Source organism: Macrotis lagotis, chromosome 4 (genome assembly GCF_037893015.1).
Source record: "Macrotis lagotis isolate mMagLag1 chromosome 4, bilby.v1.9.chrom.fasta, whole genome shotgun sequence".
In the NCBI taxonomy this organism is placed as follows: domain Eukaryota; kingdom Metazoa; phylum Chordata; class Mammalia; order Peramelemorphia; family Peramelidae; genus Macrotis; species Macrotis lagotis.
Genome location: NC_133661.1, coordinates 1,399,907 through 1,421,544, shown reverse-complemented (window position 1 = coordinate 1,421,544; position 21,638 = coordinate 1,399,907). Strand labels below are relative to the sequence as shown.

The 21,638-nt window shown below is 53.3% G+C and overlaps 1 protein-coding gene across 1 annotated transcript; it reads right to left on the bottom strand.

Moving 5' to 3' along the window:
* Positions 1–1,617: 1,617 nt before the first annotated feature.
* Positions 1,618–6,791, bottom strand: NKX6-2 (NK6 homeobox 2). Its single transcript, XM_074232121.1, has 3 exons — positions 6,302–6,791; positions 5,568–5,740; positions 1,618–1,993 (listed from the first exon to the last, which is right to left on the bottom strand). Exons 1-3 carry the CDS (start codon positions 6,714–6,716, stop codon positions 1,745–1,747), a joined length of 837 nt encoding a protein of 278 aa, XP_074088222.1. The 5' UTR covers positions 6,717–6,791; the 3' UTR covers positions 1,618–1,744.
* Between the last annotated feature and the right edge of the window lie 14,847 nt (positions 6,792–21,638).

The following is a 21,638-nucleotide window of genomic DNA, read 5'->3' as shown; positions in this document are numbered from 1 at the left end:
CCGTGGACCGAGTGAGGGGGTAACCCTCGGGCCCAGAGCCTGGACTATGGGGGAGGAGGGGACACTCAAGAGAAACTCCTTTAGGGACTGGGGGGGGGGGGGAGGACCAGGAAGCTGTGGCAAGCGGGGAAGGAGCGGGGCTCTCGTAGGGGCGCTAACTCATTGCCAGTTGCCGAGTCTGAAGGGGCCCGCAAGGGCTGCCTGCTGCCCGGGCTCCGAGGAGGGGTCTCCGGCCAGGTCCTCTTCCTCCTTCTCTCTGGGTCTCCCAGACTCCGAGTTCTTGTATGCGGTGGGGACGAGGGTGGAGATTCTTCCCTTCCGTCTGTCTACCTTCCTGTCCCTTTATCCGCCCGTCTGTCTATCCGGCCACCTGTCCGCCTGCCCCCCTTGCAGACCCTCCCCGTCTGTCTGTTTGCCAGTTCCTCTACCTTTTGGTCCTTTGCCAGTCTGCCTGTCCGTCGGTCTGTCAGTAATTCTGCCTGTCCGTCTGCCCGTGGTCTGCCTGTCCATCGGTCTGTTGCCAGTCTGCCTGTCTGTCTGCCCGTCGTTCTGCCTGTCCGTCTGCCCCTCGGTCTGTCTGCCTGTGGGTCTGTCAGTAGTTCTGCCTGTCCGTCTGCCCGTGGTCTGTCTGTCCATCTGTCTGTTGCCAGTCTGCCCGTCGTTCTGCCAGTAGTTCTGCCTGTCCGTCTGCCCCTCGGTCTGTCTGCCTGTGGGTCTGCCAGTAATTCTGCCTGCCCGTCTGCCCGTTGGTCTGTTCCATCTGCCTGTCCGTCTGTCTGTTTGTCCGTCGGTCTGTCAGTAGTTCTGCCTGCCCGTCAGCCCGTTGGTCTGTCTGTTTGTCCGGCGGCCTGTTGCCAGCCTGGCTGTCCGTCTGCCCGTTGGTCTGTCTGGCCGTCGGTCTTCCAGTAATTCTGCCTGCCCGTCTGCCCGTTGGTCTGTTCCATCTGGGCTGTCCGTCTGCCCGTTGGTCTGTCTGGCCGTCGGTCTTCCAGTAATTCTGCCTGCCCGTCTGCCCGTTGGTCTGTTCCATCTGCCTGTCCGTCTGTCTGTTTGTCCGTCGGTCTGCCAGTAATTCTGCCTGCCCGTCTGCCCGTTGGTCTGTTCCATCTGCCTGTCCGTCTGTCTGTTTGTCCGTCGGTCTGTCAGTAGTTCTGCCTGTCCGTCTGCCCGTTGGTCTGTCTGCCCGTCGTTCTGCCAGTAGTTCTGCCTGTCCGTCTGCCCCTCGGCTGTCAGTAGTTCTGCCTATCCGTCTGCCCGTTGGTCTGTTCCATCTGCCTGTCCGTCTGTCTGTTTCTCCGTCGGTCTGTCTGGTCGGCGGCCTGTCGCCAGCCTGGCTGTCCGTCTGCCCATCGGTCTTTCTCGTGTGTTCCCTTCCTTCGCTCCAGTCGCTGTTCTATCCCCTCGGTTTTCCGGCTGTTTTGGACTCTGGCCGTGTTTGGTGGGGACCCAGATCGGCCACCCGTCGGGGGCGGGGGGAGCTCGCAGGAGCCTCCTGGCTCTGGGACTCTGAGCCCCCGCACCCCAGGAGAAGAGGAAGTATCGCCCCCCGCCCCCCCCCCCCCGCCCAGCACCGTGCCCCGACCGTCCAACAGACAGTAAGGAGGCGGCAGAGGGTTTCATAACTTATTCTGTAAAAAATATATACATCCCACATCCATTGGGGCTGGAGGGCGGGCCCACGCGCGACAGCAGCCACGCCACCGAGCAAGCGGCCCCCGGGCCAGCCCCGCCGCCGGCGGCCGGCTCACAAAGCGTCCGAGCCGTTGCTGCACGGGCTGACCAGGGCCAAGTTTGTGGATTTGTGCTTGTTCAGTAGGCGCGTGATCTTCTCGTCGTCCGAGTTGGGGTCCAGGGGCTTGTTGTACTCGTCGTCGTCCTCGTTGTCTGAGCTCTCCTTCAGCTTCTCCGTCTCCGAGTCGTGCTTCTTCTTGGCCGACGCCATCTCGGCGGCGTGTCGCTTCCGCCACTTGGTCCGCCGGTTCTGGAACCACACCTGGGCCGAGACACAGGGACGGGTGGGCGGGGGCCGGGGGCGGAGGGGGCCCCGTCCTGGGGGCTCTCTCGCCCCCGGCCCTCCGTCTGCTCCTCGCCCAGGGGGCCGGCTCCCTCTTCCCGGCCTTCCTCCCCCCCCTTCCCTCAACGGCCCATCGGCTAACTCTGGGCAAGGCCGGCAAGCCCCGCTCCTCAGCTGCCTCGACCGGGGCGCAAACGGAGGCAGGCGAACGGTGTCTTGGGAGCCAAGCTGCCGCTCGGCCCCTCCCCCCCCCCGACTTCTTGGACCCCAAGGGCACTCCAGAATGCTTTTAAAAAAGAACGAAATTTAAGAAGGGCTTGAAGAGCCCGGGAATGGCAGGATGGGAAGCAACGGGGCTGGGTTTTCTCCCGATCTCCTACTTCAACCCCAGAAAACCCGCTTGGACTGGCTCGGCCTTCAGGGACCTTGGTGGTTGGCACTGCGAAAAGGCGGAGATCTCTTTTGTGCCCCTCCCCACTACCGAAATCAGTGAAATGAGAGAGGAAGACTCCAGGCTGGGGGCGGCCTCCTCGGCTCCACGCCACCGACGCCCTCATGGAGCTGGACCTTCGGGCGAGCGGGGCAGGAGGAGGAGGAGGAGGAGGAGGGAATGGGGGGGCACGCTAGGGCTGAAGGAGGCCAACAATTGACCTTGCGCGGTGGGCACTGCCCGGACCATGTGGGCTCAGAGAAATCAACTCCAATCCTGACCACCAGAATAAGAGAGAGACAGAGACAGAGACAGAGGAGAGAGAGAGAGAGAGAGAGAGAGAGAGAGAGATTGAGAGAGAGAGAGACAGAGAGAGACAGAGAGAGAGAGACAGAGAGAGAGAGATAGAGAGAGAGAGAGACAGAGACAGAGAGACAGACACAGAGAGAGAGACAGAGAGAGACAGAGAGAGAGATTAGAGACACACACACACAGACAGAGAGACAGAGACACACAGAGAGAGAGAGAGAGAGAGAGAGAGAGAGACTTTTAAATGCAAACAGAAAAGAAAATCTTGGGGAAAACAACCGCAGACAATTGGACCCCAGATTGCAGCAAAGACAATCCGGAGGTCAGGCAGCCAGTCCAATAACACTTCGTTCCGAGCCCTCCCTGAGGCCCAGGGCGGCCAATAATGGGCACCATTCAAAGGGTTTTCTCAGAAACAAAGAGCCCAGCAGCTGGAGGGCAGCGTCGGTGAAAGGGCGCCTGGGGAGAACTGCCACCGAGAGGGCTCCGGAGCGATGACTAAGCACCCCGACGAAGTCTCCGCGTGGACCCACAAGTCCGACCTCAGAGCACCTGAGAGTGGAGCCCAAAGAGGCCAAGAGAGAATCGGCGCGGACTTGAATGTGGGGGAAAGAGACTAGTCCTGTCCATCCCCACTCAGGAACACGCCACAAGGGGACCAACAAGGAGGTTCTCGGGGAGACAGAGCGAGTTTGAGAAACGGAGGCCAGGGCCACACGGGAAAGAGAGAGTAGGGTTTAAACGGGGGCGGTTTCGTTCTCGGAGAAATGAAGTACAAGCCAGGACATCCGCGCTCGGGAACAATCTAAATGTGGACGCACAAGTCGGCTCCCAGAGACAAACGGATCGAGCGGTGGAGAGACAAAGGCGGGACATACAGCAAAGAGCCGGGGTGGCCTCGCCCCCGGGGCCATTGGTTTTGGGAGAAAGAAAGGGCAAGCCCAGCACATCCTCCTGCACAGTCCACAAGTGACCCACGAGGTCGGTTTTCAGAGAACCCGATCCAGCGTTGGAGAGACAAAGAGAAGAGACACACGGCGCAGAGCCGGGGTGGCCTTGCCACGGGGCCATTCGTCTTCTAGGAGAAATGGACTAGAGTTCTGCAAGTGCCCGCTCCTGGACAACCCCCACGGGCGCAAGCACGAGGGTCTTCAGAGAGCCAGAGCAAGAGACAAAAGAGAGAGGGAGTAGCCTCCACATGGACACTCGTGGGCTTGGAGAAAGGGCGAGATGTGGCCGAGCACGGAGGTTCTCCGAGGAACAAACCGAACGTCTGAGAGAGACAGAGACGAGAGACGCGCAGAGACACGCAGAGAAGAGACAGCACACTTCAAATGCGAACGTTGGTGCTCCTGGAGGAACGCCCCGCAATCCAGGACATCTGCGATCATGAATGATCGGACTCACATGGGGGGAAGGATGCTCTCCGAGAGAGAGACCAAACGTTTGCGAGAGAGAGAGACGAGAGACACAGAACAGAGACGAAGGATGTAGTTGTTGGAGATATGCACCCCGGTCCAGTAAATCTCCTCTTAGAAATAATCGAATTTAAATGTGGACAGGAGAGAGAGAGAGAGAGAGAGAGAGAGAGAGAGAGAGAGAGAGAGAGAGAGAGAGAGAGAGAGAGAGGAGAAAGGCAAAGGCAAAGAAGAGCGCACTTTCAGGGTGAACCTTTATCTGTAACTGGAGAAAGAGCCCAGGGAATCCCGCAAATTCGCTGTCCCGAGCGATCTAACTTAACTGTGGACAGGCGAGCCTGCTCTGAGAGAGCCAGAGCCAGAGAGAGAGGAGAGAGATACATAGAAGGCCAACAAGAATGTCTGGGTGCTTAGAAAAATCCGTCCGAGCTTACTGAGCTGACCCGCAGGAAGACTGATTTACTTGACATAGGATCAGAAAATTATGTCCTGAGAGAAGCAGCCTCCCGGCCGCCCAGCCCCTCTGGGCAGGAAGGGGAGCTCCGGGAAATGGACCTTTAAGGCAAAAAGTGGAGAAAATGAAGTCTAATCAATTATTCACCACGCCCAGAGAGAAAGGGCGGCCAGGGAAGAGGGTGGGTTGGAGACATAGGTTCCCCCCCCCCCCACACACACACACCGGCCTTATTGGGAAGCCTGGAGAGGTGGGAGCGGGGCTAAACTCCCAGAAAGCGCTCCGTGGTCAGGGGACACCAGTGGCCCAGGATGGGGCAACATTTCTTTGAAATGAGAATTTGGCGGCGCTCGGGCCACTGGGGCCCCCGCGGCTCTCGCACTCCACGGATCCCGCCGAAGGGCCCGAGCTGCCCAGTGGCCCTGGGGGGCTTGGGCCGGCTTGCCGGGAGGCTCGGCTCGGCTCGGCTCGGCTCCGGGCCAGCCGCACGCGCTGCCCCTGCTCCCTTGTCCCTTATGTCACCTCGGAGGAGGCCTGGGCTCCCCCACCCACCCACTTGTGGCCCCATCCACAAGGAAAGGCAGCGGCTTTGCCTCGATGGACTCTTGGCCCCAAACTTGCTCATCTCCACTGAAAATACTGCTGAGGAAAGTAAGCGATTTTTTTTTTCCTGAAAAAGTCCTTGTGGATGGACGTGCGCGTGGGGAACCCCGGGCTTGTCCCGGAGCCTGTGCTTGGCCAAGCCGAGTCTTGGAAAAATCGCTCCCCATCCATGCAGGTCCACATCCACCCATCTGAGCCGGAGTCCGGCTGGGGGGGTGGGCTTCCCTGGGAGCCCGCGGCCTGGGCCAGCCGGCCAGCTCCCCGCCCAGGGCCCCCCGCTGCCTCCGGACGGCTCCTCGTCTCTGCCCTGCCCCGGGCGGCGCCCCGGGCCCCGCTCACCTTCACCTGGCTCTCGGTCATGCCCAGCGAGTAGGCGAGCCTGGCCCTCTCCGGGCCGGCCAGGTACTTGGTCTGCTCAAAGGTCTTCTCCAGGGCAAAGATCTGCTGGCCCGAGAAGGTGGGCCGCGAGTGCTTCTTCTTGCCGTCCTTGTCCAGCGCCAGGCCGCCCTGAGCTGCGGGAGGGGCGACAAGACCAGCGTGGGCCCGGCTGCTTGCTGGCGCGGCCCTCCGGCGGGGCGCCCCTGCAGCCGCCCGGGAAGCTCGAGGAGCCCAGCCCTCGGGCGGGCCGGGGGGGGGGGGGGCAGACTTGTGGAGCCGCCGGGACCGGGGCGGCCGAGGGGAGCTGCCGCCGCGCCCCCCCCCGGCCCCCCGGCCCCTCCCGAACCTGCTCTGGCACCCCCCCCAGGTGCAGGCCCCCCCCCAGGGCCCCGGGTCAGCGGGGTCCTCCCTGCGACCACGAGCCAGAGGCGGTTCTACGCCTCCCAAGTCGGGGTCGCCCCCCACCCCACCCCAACCCCGGCTCGGCTTCTACGGCCCAAAGGGGAGCAGCCCCAACTTCTGCGGGAATGGGGGCGCGGGAGGGTATGCTTGGGGACCTCGGAAGAGCGCCGGGGGGGGGGAGGGTCGGACGGAGCCACTCGGCCCGGGAGAGGGGCCCCAGCCGTACCCCGAACCCTAATGCCCACCCCGGATCCTTGGCGTCCCGCCCTCCCGGCCCCGCGGGCTCCACTTACTGGGGCAGGCGATCCTCGGGTCTCTCCACGGGGAGCCCTGCATGACTCCGGGCCAGAAGATGGGAGGGCGGCCGGGGAGCTCGGCCAGAGGCTTGGGGTACCTGGAGACGGCGGCGGCGGCCGCGGCGGCGGGGTTGAAGTACATGCCGGCCGACGTGGCCAGCCCGCCCAGCCTGGGCAGGCCGCCCAGCAGGTTGCCGCCGGCGCCCACGGGCCGGCCCAGGATGTCGCTGATGCCGTGCGGGGTGCCCAGGGGCATCTGGCCGCCCAGGCCGCCCAGGCCCGGGGCCTTGAAGGAGGGCGGGCCCTGCAGCGCGTAGGGGAACAGCGACGTCTTCATCTCGGCCATGTTATGGAGCGCGGCCAGGGGCGCGCTGCTCAGCACGAAGGCGCTCTGCCGGGGGGTGGCGTCCATGGGCCCCGCCGCCAGCTCGGGCCACCATCCGGGGCCGCAGCGCCGGGCCGCCGCCTGCCCGGGCCCAGCCCAGCGCCCGCCGGGCCGCAGCCGGACCCGCGGCCGGCCGGACGCCTGCCGGAGCGCGGCCCGGGCCTGGCCGCCGGGCGCCCACTGCCCGCAGGGCCGGCCCGGGGAGGGCGCGGGCGGCCGCGGAGCCCGAGCCCGGCGCGGCCAGCGGGGGAGGCGGCCTCTGCTGCCGGCGGGCCCCGGCGGTCCCGACGGCCCCGGCCTTCCTAGCCGTCCCGGCCCCGGCCCCGCTGTCCTAGCTGTCCCGGCCCCGCGCTCCTCCGGCCCCGCTGCCTCTCCGCCTCCGGGCCGGGCCGGCTGCTGGGAGCTGAGCGCCGCGCGCCGCTGGAGGCGCTGATAACCGGCCGGCCACCTGCGCGGCGCGCGCCCTGATTGGCCGGGCCCCGGCCGGGGCCGGCCCCCATTGGCCGAGGCGCCAGGCCGGCGCCCACTTTGCATGCGCGTCACGGGCCGGGCCCCTCCACGAGGTGCGACGGGGCGGGCTGGCCGCCAGGTGCCCGGGGCCAGCCGCAGAGAGGCCGCTGAAGGAGCGCGGCGCGGCCGCAGCGGGTCCGGAGGCACGTCGGGGGCGCCCCGGCCCCCCGGCCCCCCGAAGACTCCCCAGAGCGAAAGACCCCCCCACCCTACCCCTGCCAGGCCCGAGGGAAGCGGACCCATGGAGGCCGGAGCAGGGGAGGACAAGAGAGGAAAAGACGGGGGGGGGGGGGGAAGAACCCAGGGCCACGCAGGAGAAATGGGCCCCAGGGGCCTAAGAGTGGAGCCCCGGGGGGCCCTGGGCGCCAGGGCAGCCCGCCCAGGGGCTAGGGCCGAAGGGTCTGGCCTGGTTCGGAAGGAAATGGTCCGAGGACCCTCCGGGAGGCGGCGGGGAGCGGCTGGGAGAGCACGCGAGCTGGTCCGGCCAGGCGGAGCCGGGGCCCCGGGGCCCTGACCGGATCCGAGCGCCAGAGAGGGGAGGTGGACCGTGCGCGGCGCGGCCCCGGCAGCTCTGAGGAGCGTCCGCGGTTCCCGGCGGCCCCCGCCCCTGAGTTTTCTCGAGGGCTGGGGCCGACTAAAGAACGAAGACGTCTCTGGGGGAGACGGGGATGTCCAGCGTGGGTTCTGGGGTCCAGGGCATCCCTCGCGGGGGGAAGGCCGCCCCGGGTCCGGTTTGCGCCTCCCCCCCCCCCCCCCCCCCATGGCCCCAGAGGCCTTCCTTTGCGAAGTCGGTGCTAGCCTGGAGACAGAGTTGCTGCCAGCTGCAGAGCTTGAGCCTCTCGGGCCGGATGCTCCAGACTCTTGGACCATCCCCGAAGGCTGCCGGTTCCTAGGCTGTTGGGGCAAACTAACGGCCCCCCAACGCCTGAGGCCGGAGATGCCCTGGAAGGAGCCCTAAGGGCTGTTTTAGCCGGGGTGCGGGCTCCCCCGCTCTTTCCGGGCGGCCTCGCCACCTCGGGGCCTGCGATCTCCGTCGGGGCTGGGAGAGGGAAGCCCAGCCGCGGGGAGCGCCCCAACCATCTGCTGGAGACAGCGGTGGAAGAGAGGGAAGGAGGGGCGCACAGACCGGGATGGGGGAAGGGCACAGGCCTTGGCAGAGCCCGAGGTGCCAGGCCGGAAGGTCAAAGCGATTCCATCCAAGAGGCATGACTGGAGGCCAGGGGGCCACCGGGGCTCCCCTCCGACGTGGACAATCTATCAGAAACACCTAGAAAGCGCCTACTGTGTGCACCGGGCTTGACCGCCCTGGGCCTTTGCCCTCCTCCCCGCAGTGGCTTACGGGGAGCGGGGTGCTCAACCTCGTGGGGTTGGCTTATGGCCTGTGGCCGAGCATCCGCCCCGCTCCCAATGCCCCCTCCAGCCCCTCCCTGCCCCCAGGCCAACGTGGTGAGAGGGACCAGCAAAGGTGGGAGGCTGGGCCAGGACATCGGGGCTGAGCTTGGAGGAGGGTCCGGGGCGGGCAGGCCTGTCCACACTGGCTGCACGTCATGGAGGGGGGGAGATCAGTTAACTTTGGGGACAGACACCTGCCTGGGTCCCCACGCCCCCGTGGGTGCGCACCCCCGTGCCACGTACATGCCCACACATGTAGCCAGAGACCCACCGAAAGGGGGAGGAGTGAGGAGAGCCAGGGAAAAGAGAGGCCCCTCTGCTGGGGGGGGGGGGGGAGTGGGGGGCCGCCCATCCCGGGGCTTCCTCCTCCAGCCTTCTGGGGCCTGGAGAAGGAAGGAGGCCTTCGTGGCGGGGGCTTGGGGCTCGGCCGCTGGCCCCCGATTCGCTGCCCGCGTCGGACCCTGCAGACGGGGGGGGGGGGACATTTCTCCTCCGCTTCGCCTTCTCCCCCAAAGCGTCAGAAGAAATGGAGACCCGCCCTCCCTCCGTGCTTCCAGGTGCTCCAGTCTGCAGGGGTGGGAGACAGAGGGGGCCGGGGGGAGGGGAGCATCCACGTTGGGGGGCCGAGGGCTGGGAGGCGGGCGCGGAGGAGGGAGGGGGCAGGCTCTGACCCCACCTTTTCGAGCGCCTTCAGAGGGATAGAATGGGAGGCAGTCTGGGTGCCGCCTGGGTCAGTGGGCTGCGCCTGAACCAGGGTGGGAGAGCCTCTGGGGGGCGTCTCTCGTGCGGAGGCCTCTACCTGGTGTCCCAGGCCCCGCAGCCCCTTCCCAGAGCCGCGTCTAGGCTGGGCTGCCTCTAGGTGGGCGGGCTTCAGCCAAGCGCTGGAGGAAGAGGGGTGGGGCGGGCCCCCGTGGGCCCCCCCCCCCCCCGCCTCTGGGGAGGAGCGCAGGAAAGCTTTATTATCTGATGCCAAAGGGCACGGATGGGACAGCCACAGGGCTCCCCCATCCCAGTGGGGGGGGGGGCGGGAGGGCGCTGCAGCCTTGGATCTCTGGGGCTGGGGGCTGCAGAATTCAGCTCCGCTTTGGCAGCCCAAGAACGAGGGAGGAGGCCCCTCGAAACCGGCGGGGTGCTCCCAGGTGAGCTGTGGTTCGGAGGGTGGGGTGCGGGGAGACTTGGAGGTGTGAGTCCGACCCCTTGCAGCCCTAGTGACGCCGCCCCCTCCCCCCTTTCCTATCTCTCTTCCTGTCCTTGAGCCCAACTTCATTTGCGCTTCTTGGAGGAAGTGCGATGAGGGGGGCTCGAGTCTGGGGAGCAAGGCCCCCCTCCTTGGCCCGGCTGCTCGGGGTAGCGCCTTCAACGCGCACCCCCAGGCCTGCAGGCCCCTCCCCCCATACACACAGATACACAGAGATACACACACACACACACACACACAGGCCCACCGACAGACACCCTAGTGCACACTCTTCTTACACACTCACATCCCCACTGGCGCGCACATGCAGAGGGGCTCTCAGGGGCCACCTCTTCGGAGGCCCCTGGGAGTGAGCAGCAGCTGGGAGAGGCTGAGCCGTTCTGCCACTGCCTCAAGGTGCAGGGAGATGGAATGACGGCCCCAAGGATTTCCCTAGCTTCCTCAGTTTCCCTGGCTCTCCCCTCCCTATTCTTCAATTCTATTTACAGTTTTCCACCTTCCTTGTTGTCACATTTCCCCTCCCCCCAAGACAGCAGGTAACCCACCTGGGTCATTCATGTCCAATCGAGCTGCACCTATTTCCATAGTAGTCTCGCTGGGAAAGAACTAGAAAAAAGGGGGGGAACACAAGAAGAAAAAAGCAAAACGCAAACTTAAAGAGATGAAAACAAGTTGCGTGAAGCAACTGGCCCAGGGGTCTTTCTCTAGATGGGGATGACCTCTTCCAACCCATGTCTTTGAGAATTGTCTCTGCTCATTGATGCGCTGAGAGGAGTTGAGCCTCCTCCAGGATCATCATTGCTGTTTGTTAAGGTGCACCATGCTCTCCTGGCTCTGCCCGGTCCACTCAGCCTCAGTTCATGCAAGTCTTTCCAGGCCTTTCTGAAGTCAGATTGCTCATGAATTCTTACAAAACCATAATAGTCCTTCACAATGTCCATATGCCTTAGTTTGTTTAACCATTGACATCCCCTTAATTTCCATTTCTTTGCCACTATGAAAAGAACTGAAGTGAGTATTTTTGCATGGGTGGTTCTTTCCCCACCTTTTATGATCTCTTTGGACTAGAGACCCCCGTGGTGGTACTGCTGGATAAAAGGATATGGACATTTTGGTTGCCTTTTGGGTATAGTTCCAAATTGCTCTCCAGAAAGGTTGGGATTAGTTCACCATTCCACCAGCAGTGCATTAATGTTCCAATTTTCCCTTATCCTCTCCAACAATGATCATTTTCTTTTTTGCCATTTAAGCCAATCTGATAGGTGTAAGGCAGTACCTCAGAGGGGTTTTAATTTGTATTTCTCTAATAATGATTTGGGGGCATTTTTATATAACTATTAGTTTTAGTTTTTTCATCTGAAAACTGCCTGTTCATATCCTTTGACAATTCATCAAATGAGAATGACTTGTATTATTATAAATTTGACTCAATTCTCCAAAAATTTTAGAAGTGAAGCCTCTATCAGAAACACCCACTGTAAAAATTGTTTCCCAGCTTTCTACTTTCCTCCGAATCTTGCTGGTATCGGTTTGTTTGTGCAAAAAAAATTTCAATTAAATGTAATTGAAATTATCCATTTTGTAAAATGGTCTTTATGTCTTATTTGATCATAAATCTTTCCCTTCTCCATAAATCTGACAGGTGAAGGATTCCTAGCTCTCCTCATCACCTTATGGTTTCACCCTTTTTATCTAAATCATGTACCTATTTTGACTTTATCTTTATATATGATGTGAGATATTGGTCTGTGCCTGGTTTCTGCCATATACTTTTTCAGTTTTCTCAGCAGTTTTCATCAAATGGTGAATTCTTGTCCTGGAAACTGGAGTGTTTGGATTTATCAAATGGTAGATTAGTATAGTTTATAGCTATGTCTTGTGAGTCTAACCTATTCCACAGACCCACCACTCTGTTTCTCTTAAATTTCTTTTAATTATCCCCCCCCCCAGTGACATGCAAAAGCAGGTTTCAACATATACTTCCAAAACCTTGACTTTCAGATTCCCCCCCCCCCTTCCTTCCACCCCACTCCCACACATTGAGCAAGCCAGTTCCTTGGTGTTGGTTAAAAATCTGTAGTTGTGTGGTAAAAGTAAATATAACCCCCTCCTAAAAAGGAAGAGAAACCTCAAGAAAAATAAAATGAGGGGAAAATAGGTTTCAGTCTGTATTCAGACACCATCAGCTCTGTCTCTGGGATGGATGGCATTCTTATAAAGTCCATCAGAGAAATTGCTTCCATATTTTTTCCTCAGTGGCTGTCACTATTACTACCTGTATTTTCTTCCATCCTTCTGCCCCCACCCAATTATTCCATTCTCTTTTTCCTTTCACTCTGTCCCTCCTCAAAAGTATATTGTAGCTGACTCCTCTCTCCCATGATCTTGCCTGTCTTCACCTACATCCTCCCTCCCCTCCTCCATTCCCTTTCTCCCATCCCTTTCCTGTTTTCCTCTAGGGTAAAATAGATTTCTATACCCTATTGCAACCACTCTATTTCTTAACCAATAGTTTTGATAACTGCTGCTTAATATTATAGTTTTAGATCTGGTAAGACTAAGCCTCCTTCCTTTGCATTTTTCCATCGATTCCCTTGATATTCTTGACTTTTTGTTCCTCGAGATTAATTTTGTTATGATTTTTTTCTAAATTTATAAAATAGAACATAATGTTTTCCCTAGCTGCATGAAATGAAATGAAACAAAATAAAATATAAAAGCTCTATAAAAATAAAAGCACTGAATAAGTAGATTACTTTAGGTAAAATCGCCATTTTTACTAGCCTATCCAAGAGCAATCTGATCCTTTCCAGTTGTTCAGATCTGTATATTTGGGTGAAAAATGTTTTGCAAAAATGTCCACATACCTGCTTTGGTCTTGCAGGTAGTCTCCCAAATGTTTTATGTTTCCTGCAGTTGTTTTGAATGGAAGTTCTGTCTCTTGCTACTGGGTTTTATTGGTAATGTGTAGAAATGCTATTGATTTATGTGGATTTATTTTATATCCTGTAATTTTGCTATAGTTGTTCATTTTTTGTTTTGTTTTTGGTTTTTTTTGCAAGGCAATGGAGTTAAGCGACTTGCCCAGGTCACACAGCTAAATAAGTATTAAATGTCTGAGGTTGGATTTGAACTCAGATCCTCCTGACCCCAGGACTGGTACTCTATCCACTGCACCTCTAGATAAGTAGAGTAATTTTAAGGGAAAATTCCACCTATTTCTATGCTCTTTAGTGTATTTGATAGGAATGGATTCTGTATTCTGTCAACAACTTTTTCAGCATCTGTTGAGATAATCATATGATTATTCTGTAGTTAGATGTATCTGATTCTGAGAGGGGGAGGTTGAAGTTCCCTACTAGTATCATTTTACTATTACTATCACACCATAACCAACTTATACACATACCCTCAAAGTATATACTCTTTCCAACTGTCCTAATAGATATATTATTCTCAAGAGGTACAGGTATCATCACATCATAATCAACTTATATGCACACCTTCTGTCTAAATATACTCTTTGCAACTGTTCTAAGAGAAATTTAATTCTCAAGAGTTACAAATATTAACTTTCCATATAAGGTTGTAAACAGTGTGGTCTTATTGACTTTTTGTCTACCCATTTCTTGAGTCTTGCATTTGAAGATCAAAATTTCTGTTCAGTTCTGGTCTTTTTATCACATAAACTTGAAAATTCCCTATTTTGTTGAAAGTGCATTCCCCCTCCCGAAAGAACTATTTCTTTTAGGATTTTTTTTTTTGCAAGGCAGTGGGGTTAAGTGGCTTGCCCAAGGCCACACAGCTAGGTAATTATTAAGTGTCTGAGGGAGGATTTGAACCCAGGTCCTCCTGACTCCCGGGCTGGTGCTCTATCCACTGTGCCACCTAGCCACCTCCCCTCCCCAAAATAAATATTAAGGGTAGTTTATTCTTAGTTGTAACCCAAGGATGTCATATTCTAGACCCTCAGATTCTTTAATGTTGAAGTTGCTAAATTCTGCATAACCCTGACCCCATGGACAAATCCTTGGGATTTGATTTGTTTCTTTTTAGCTGCTTGCAGTATTTCCTCCTTCGGATGATAATTCTGAAATTTGGCTACAATATTCCTTGGAATTTTGATTCTGGGATCTCTTTCGGAAGGTGATTGATAGATTATCCTCTTGTTCTAGAATGCCGGAGGATATTTCTTTGATAATGTCCTGAAAGATAATGTCCAGACTCTTTTCTTGAACATGACTTTCAGGTAGCCCAATCTTTATTAAATTATCTCTCCTGTAGCTATTTTCTGGGTTGTTCATTTCCCCTGTGAGGTGCTTTACATTTTCTTCATTTTTTTCCATCTTTTGATTTTGTTTGATACATTCTTCATGTATTATAATGTCATTAGTTTCCGACTGCCCAATTCTAATTTTTTTTAGGTTTTTTTTTTTTTGCAAGGCAAATGGGCTTAAGTGGCTTGCCCAAGGCCACACGGCTAGGTAATTATTAAGTGTCTGAGACCGGATTTGAACCCAGGTACTCCTGACTCCAGGGCCGGTGCTTTATCCACTGCGCCACCTAGCCGCGCCACTGCGCCATCTAGCTGCCCCCTCTAATTTTTTTTTAAAAGAATTAATTTCTATTTTTTTTTTTTTTGGTTTTTGAAAGCCAATGGGGTTGCGACTTGCCCAAGGTCATACAACTAGGTAATTATTAAGTGTCTGGATTTGAACCTAGGTCCTCGACTCCAGGGCTGCTGCTCTATTCACTGTACTACCTAGCTGTCCCCAGTCCCCAGCTGTCCATTTGGCCAACTCTCTCTTTAAAGGTACTGCTTGCCTTTAACAATTTTTTGTAATTCTCCTTCTTGATTCTCATTTCTTTTGCCAATTTTTCTTCTACCTCTCTCATTCAAAATGCTTTTTGAACTCTTCCAAGAGGACTTTTTGGCTATGAGACCAATTCCCCATCCTCTATGAGGCTTCACATGTATCTTGTCACTGCTTTCCTCTTCCAATATAGGGTTTTGATCTTCCTTGTCATCATGGTTAGGGCTCTTTTTGCTTTTTTTCCATTTATTTTGAAAGTTGAGCTCTGCTCTTGGGACAAAGAGAACATAGTTCCAAGCTTTTAGTCTGGAGGGGGGTCATTGGTTTCCGCAATGGAATCTCAGGTCCTCAAGGCTTGCTTCTGGCTTCAGAGCAGCCCCATCCAGTTATTCTGCAGCCCAGAATCAATGTGGACCTGCTGAGCTGGAAGCTAGGCTATGACTGAGAGCCTCCCACTGGCTTCCCCATACCCTGGCTATGCTCCCCTTTTACCCAAATGAGACAGACCTTTCCTCAAGTCTCTCTGAGATATCTCGATGTGAGCAGTTGTCTCACTCTCTCATTTTGTGGGTTCTGCCACTTTAGACACTCTTTAGAGGCTTCATTTAAAGTTGCTTCTTAGGCTTGGTTATTTCCAGCAGATGACAGACACCCCAGCCCAGCTTAACTTTCACCACCCTAGGGAAGAAATCCAACTGCATGTATTCTAGGTCCAGTCTGCCCAATCCCATTCACTGGACTGAGCCACCTTGCTCTGACCTCTAGACTTCCCTCTAGTCTTCCCTCCCCTGCTTTTCACTGCTCCTTTGTGTCTTCTCTTTCCCCTCCTGAGACACAAGCTCCTTGGAGACAGGGGTTGCCTTTTTCACTAGTATTTGTAGCCCAAGCACTAAACTGGTAAATACATTCTTGCTATTTTTTGTTGTCTGTACATCCAAGCAAAGCACCCACTCTCTTTGGGTGGGTGGGGGAGTGGGGGAGGAGACAGGAAAGGAGAGAATGGTTTGAAAAGTAGCAGTGGCCCTTCCTCTGAAACCCTTAGTAGGGAGGGAGGAGGATGCACTTGGAGAGAAGATCCTGGCCTTCTTCCTGCTCTGGATCCAGCAAAGTATCATTCCAAAATCATTCCAAAACCTCTAGAAATTGAGCTTTGTCTACTGAAGACACATTCTCTCGCCTTACCTTTGTCTTAGTCTCTCTGCTGTTTGTCTATCCATCTGTGTTTCTTTCTTCTGTCAGAACAATGCCACCCTCCACCCCCAGGCCCTCCAGGGGCCTAACTGGGCACAGCAGGGAGTTCAGGCAGGCAGTGGCTCTAACAGAGAAGTTTTCAGGAAGAAAACTTCCTGTCTCCCAGCCCTTGGTCTGAACACCCAGAATTTTGGAGGGTTATTCCTCCAGAAAAGCTCCATAGAAATGCTAGCTTTTCATTATCCTCATTGTCATTGTTATTCAGTAACCTGCCAGGACAAGGAGTGTATCCAAAGCAGGCTGGACCCATTGCTCCTCCTCCAGATTATTTTTTGACACAACTTCCCATAAGCCACCCAGACTTCTTCCTTCCTTCATCCTTTCCTCCTTCCCTTCCTTCTTTTTTTTTTGTGTTAAAAATGCATTTTTCCATCCTCTGTGGGTGAAAGTGGTAGCAGTAAATTATTCAAATTCAATAAGGATTTCTTGGTCCCTTTTGACACTAAGAGCAGCTACCTCTCAGGGGCTGGGAGGTTCAAATGAGATATGTTTTTGGTGTAGTACCTAGCTGATAGGAGATGATCTAGAAAGCACCCCCCACCCCAATCTTCCTCCCTCTTATGTGCTCAGCACTGACAGCATATAAGTGGGCCAGAAATTCTGCTTCTTTCTTTTGAAAAAAGAATAGCATTTTTCCAGTTACATAGAAAGCTGGGGAAACTTTTAACACTCATTTTTTAAAGAAATGTTGTCTTCCAGACTCCCTCCCTCCCATAGGAAGTGCTCTGCTGGAGGGTATAGATGGGCAGTCATGGAACACATCTCTATCTCAGTCATGTTATGAGAGAAGAGTCAGAGCAAAAGGAAAAGAGACCCAGGGGGAAAAAGAGTCTGGACATAGTTGATTTTGTCTGCATTCCAACTCCATAGTTCTTTCTGTAGATGTGGATGGCATTTTCCATCATGAGTCCTTTGGAATTTTCTTGGAGCATCGAACTCCCCAGATGAACTGTTTCCATTATAGTTGAGCATCTCACAATGTGGTTGTTATTGTGTACAACATTCTCCGGGTTCTTCTCACTCCACTCAGCATCAGTTCATGTAAATCTTTCCAGACTTTTCTGAAATTTGACTGCTTGTCATTTCTTATAGTACAATAATATTCCATTACATTTATACACAACAACTTGTTCAGTCATTCTCCAATTGATGGCATGCCCTCAATTTCCAGTTCGTTGTCTTCACAAAGAGAGCTTCTCTAAATATCCTTGTATACATAGGTCCTGTAACCTTTTTAAATGATTTCCTTAGGATTCAGACCCAACAATGGTCTGATTCAAAGAATTTGATTACTCTTTGGGTATAGTGTAGCATTGGCAAGGCATAGTTCGATTGCCTTTTGAGCATAGTTACCCAATTGCCTTCCAGAATGCTTATATCAGTTCAGAATTCCACCAACAGTTCATCAATTTTCCCACATTCATTCCAACATTTATCATTTCCTTTTCTGTCATTTTGGGGGCAGCTAGGTAGTACAGTGAATAGAACACCATCTCTGGAGTCAGGAGGACCCAAGTTCAAATCTGGCCTCAGATACTTGACAATTACTAAATCCAGGGCCATCTCCAGTCATCCTGATGCATATCTGACCACTGGATCCAGATGGCTCTGGAGGAGAAAAGAGATGGGTAACTTAGCACAACACTCACTCCCTCAAATCCAATTCATGGTGGTGCCATGGTTTGTCATGGTATCGTCTTCCTGACGTCGTGGTCTTCTTGGAGAGCAAAGAACAAGCAACATCTGTCATGTTAGCCAATCTGATGGGTGTGAGATGGTACCTAAGGGTTGTTTTAATTTGCATATGATTTAGAGCATTTTTTATGACTACAAATAGCTTTGCTTTCTTTTGAAAACTTCTGGTTCATATCCTTTGACCCATTATCAATTGGGGAAAATCATCAAGATTTTTAACTTTGGAGCCAACTTTGACTTTTTTTTTGTCTCCCACAATCAGCTTCTCTGTTAGGCACTGGGGATATAAATGAAGAAATGTCCTCAAGTAGCTTCCAGTCACTCAGAGGGAAACAACATACCTCCATAAAATATATACCAAACATACAACCTCCAAACAAGTTGATTTCTTGGGGACATAATCAGAAACTTGGACAGTCAGAAAAGGTCCCATGTCCAAGGTAGCATGTAAGCTGAGTGAGGACAGAAAAATGAAATTGTAACAGGGGAAGATATAGGCAATAGTCAGTGCCAAGTTAAGTGAATGGGAGATGGCTATGAAGTGTGATGAATGTGAAGGGGAATCATGGACATGACCAGTCCTGAAATGTATGTTGAAACTAGGTTGTGAAAGTCTTTAAAAACCAGAGATTGTATTTGCTTCTCAAGATAATAGGGAGCTATTAGAGCTTATTGAGCCATGTGAGTAATGTGGTCTGACCCGGGCTTTTGGCCAGTCAATTGGGTAGCTGTGTGGAGGATGGACTAGAGAGGAGGACTGGAGATCCCAGCTAAGTAGGAAACTATTGCCAAATTGCAGCTGGGAGGCAATGAAGACTTGAACCAGAGTGAAACTAGTGAGAGGAGAAAAGAATTGGGGGGAGATAATGAGATCCCCTGACAAACTCAGGTTCCCCCCTACTCTCCACTCTCCCCTCAACCCCTAATCAGTTACCAAATCAGATCATCTCTATTTACTCAACATCTCCTCATCTAATCTCATCAGAGCCTCACTGCTATTCTAGTTTAGGACCTCCCCTTTCTCTTTCCTTCCTTCCCTCTCTTTCTCCCTCCCTTCAGGAGGTTGAGGAGAGAATGAAGAATAGGACCAAACCTTGTAAGGAATAAAGTGATGGAATGGCAACAGTAGAATCAGAAAAGTGAAGGAACATGGAGGTGATGGATGAAGGAAAGACCAAGGGTATGTCCAGCTTCTAGAGGTAGCTGAGGCTAGATGAAGGAGAAGAATGTGGTGACCAGTTTCATGGAGAGTTCCCCCTTCCATATTTTGGATTCAAATTGGAAGTTCTGTCAAGATGGCAGACCAAAGAATTCATAAAACTAGTTCTTCTCCCATTCCCCTCAAGACAATTTGAAAGTAATACCTCAGCTCCAATTCTGGAACAGCAGAACCAACAAAGCACTGGGAAGAGACAACCTTAGAGGGGAGAAAGAGAGGTTTGTGTCACAGGAGTGGAAGCTGAACTGGCACTCCTGAGGCAATGATGCTGACTGGGGACTTTGGAATAGTGGCAGAGACGGTGTCATCCTCATCAGCTACGTCTTGGGAGTTCTCAGCCCAGTGACAGTAAGGGCATTGGAAAACTGGCCAGAAAGTAATTACAGGGCCCCTGGGTCCACCCAGGGAGCAGGGCTGGACAATGTTTGGCAGTTCTATTGCCCACAGGCAGTTCTGGGTCAGGGTTCCAGGGCAGAGAGCAGTGTGTGGTGGCACCTACTTCACAGGTGTAATTGATGGTATGTGGCATGCCTTCTCAGTGGGTGGGGGCAGGGCTTGAGGAAGGGAGAGAATTGGGAAGTAAAAATTTTAAAAATGAATGTTAAAAATAAAGAAAGAAATGAAAACAAATGGAGGCTTATTTTGTACTGGACACCAGTTCATCATATCTATGGCACTGAGGAGGTTGAATTCCTTGCCCCTGTGCAGTCCATCACAAGGGGCCGCTCAGTGGTCTGTGCAAGTTGCTCATATATCACTCCAGTACAGACCTTCATTTTATTTCTGTTCTAGAGAAAGCCCTTAATAACCCTTTGGGTTGGCTTGTCTGAGAGCACCGGAACTGATCTGTGCTCTTGTGGAAGAGGTCAGCAGGATTGCAGCTGAGCTTGTCTGGGAAGGGAGGGGGCCACCGTCCATCTGAGAGGGGGGTGGGCAACTTTGTGCTTCTCCCCTTCCTCACTGCATCATCAGTTTGGAAGCCATGTTTTCAGCCTGGGATCAAGCTCCCTCCCCCCAACCACCACCCCAGAGAACTTACATCCCTCCCTTCTCTATTAGCTGCACCTTGTCAACTTCAGGGACTGTTTTCCTGGGTCTCTTCCATGTATCCCAATATACAAGCCTTGGGCTGGGGAAAACATTCCCATGTAGTTGATTGTGAAGACTTCTCAGAGCCCCCAGAATCTCCCCAGTAAACGGAAAACTGGAAGAAAATGTTGCTGATTATTGCCATTAATATAATATTAATTCGAAGAGTTCTTGGATGGAGACAGGAAAGATAACTTCCTCCTCTGGATTCCTTCAGCTCTTGGCTCCCTGACTGCAGGTACCGTGGGCTCTTGCACATGATCATTATCTGTCCAGTTTGGCCTTCTGATCCCCCAATAAGCAGGCTTCTTTCACTCAGGTCTCCAAAGGAGGCCTACCAGGAGCCTGGCACACAGCAGGAGGTGAATGAATGCTTGTTGGCCCTTGAGTTTGGAGTCAGAATGGGAGGGAATTGGATTCTTTGGCTGATTTGCACCAGGAAACCTGGGTGGGGGGGGCTCCCATGCTGTGGTCTCAAACAATACCTGAATCTTGGGAAGCAAGACATGGAAAGCATCAGGTTGTGCTTGCCCAGAGGTACTGGAGGAAGGAACTGAATTGTGTCTTTGCTTTTCATTATAGGCAATGCCTCAAGGCAAAAGGAAGGTATTAAGAATTAGTAGAATTCACATAAAATAGGCAAGCAAAAGCTTTGGCAATGGAGTGGAATTGAAATTGGCTTAGGGAGGGAATAACACACACTCAATTGAGTTTAGAAATCTCTTACCCTACAGGAAAGTAGAAGGGAAGGGAATGGGAGAAAGGGAGGGGAGGTGATAGAAGGGAGGCAGATTGTGGGAGGGGGGTTGTCAGAATAAAACACTTCCAAAGAGGGACAGAGTAAGAGAGAGAGAGAGAGAGAGAGAGAGAGAGAGAGAGAGAGAGAGAGAGAGAGAGAGAGAGAGAGAGAAAGAGAGAGAATAGAACAAACAAGGATGAAGGGATAGAATACAGTTAGCAGAAGCAATTAGGGGAAAAATATTGAAACAAGTTTCTCTGAAAAAGACCTGATTTCTCAAACTTAGAGAACTGAGTTCATTTTATAAAAAACAAGTCATTTGCCAATTGATAGATGATCAGAGTATGCAAGGTTTTCATTTGAGGTTAACAAGGCTATCTGTGGCCACATTTATATGTATGTAGACGCACACACATACGTATCTTTAAAGTTCTAACTCACTATTGATGGAAGAAATGCAAATTAGAACAATTCTGAGGTACTCCCTTTTTTCTGTTGGATTGGCTAATAGGATTGAAAAGGGAAATGACAAATGTAGGAGGGGATGTAGGGAAAATGATGCACAGTTGGAGGAGTTGTGAAATGATTCAACCATTCTGTAGAGCAATTTGGAACTGAGCCCAATGGGCTATAAACCCATGCCTCCCCTTTGACCTAGCAATGTTATTACTAGGTCTCTTTTTCAGAAGAAAACAATGAAAAAAATGGATAATATATATGCATAAGGATATTTACAGCAGTTCTTTTCTAGTGACAAGGAACTAGCATTTGAGGGGATTTCCATCAGCTGGGGAAATGGCTGAACAAATTGTGGAAGGTGATTAAAATGGATGCTCTCAGTACAACCTGGAAGGACTTCCATAAGCAGATGTAATGTCAGATGGACTGTATACAGAGAAACACAAATATTGTAGGCTGATCACTTGTGAGTGACAGCTTTTCTCAGCAGTGCTGTGACCCAAGCCAACTCTGAAGGACTTGTGATAAAGAATGCCATCCATCCTGAGAGAGGGTATGAGAGCTGAGGATATCTGAATACAGA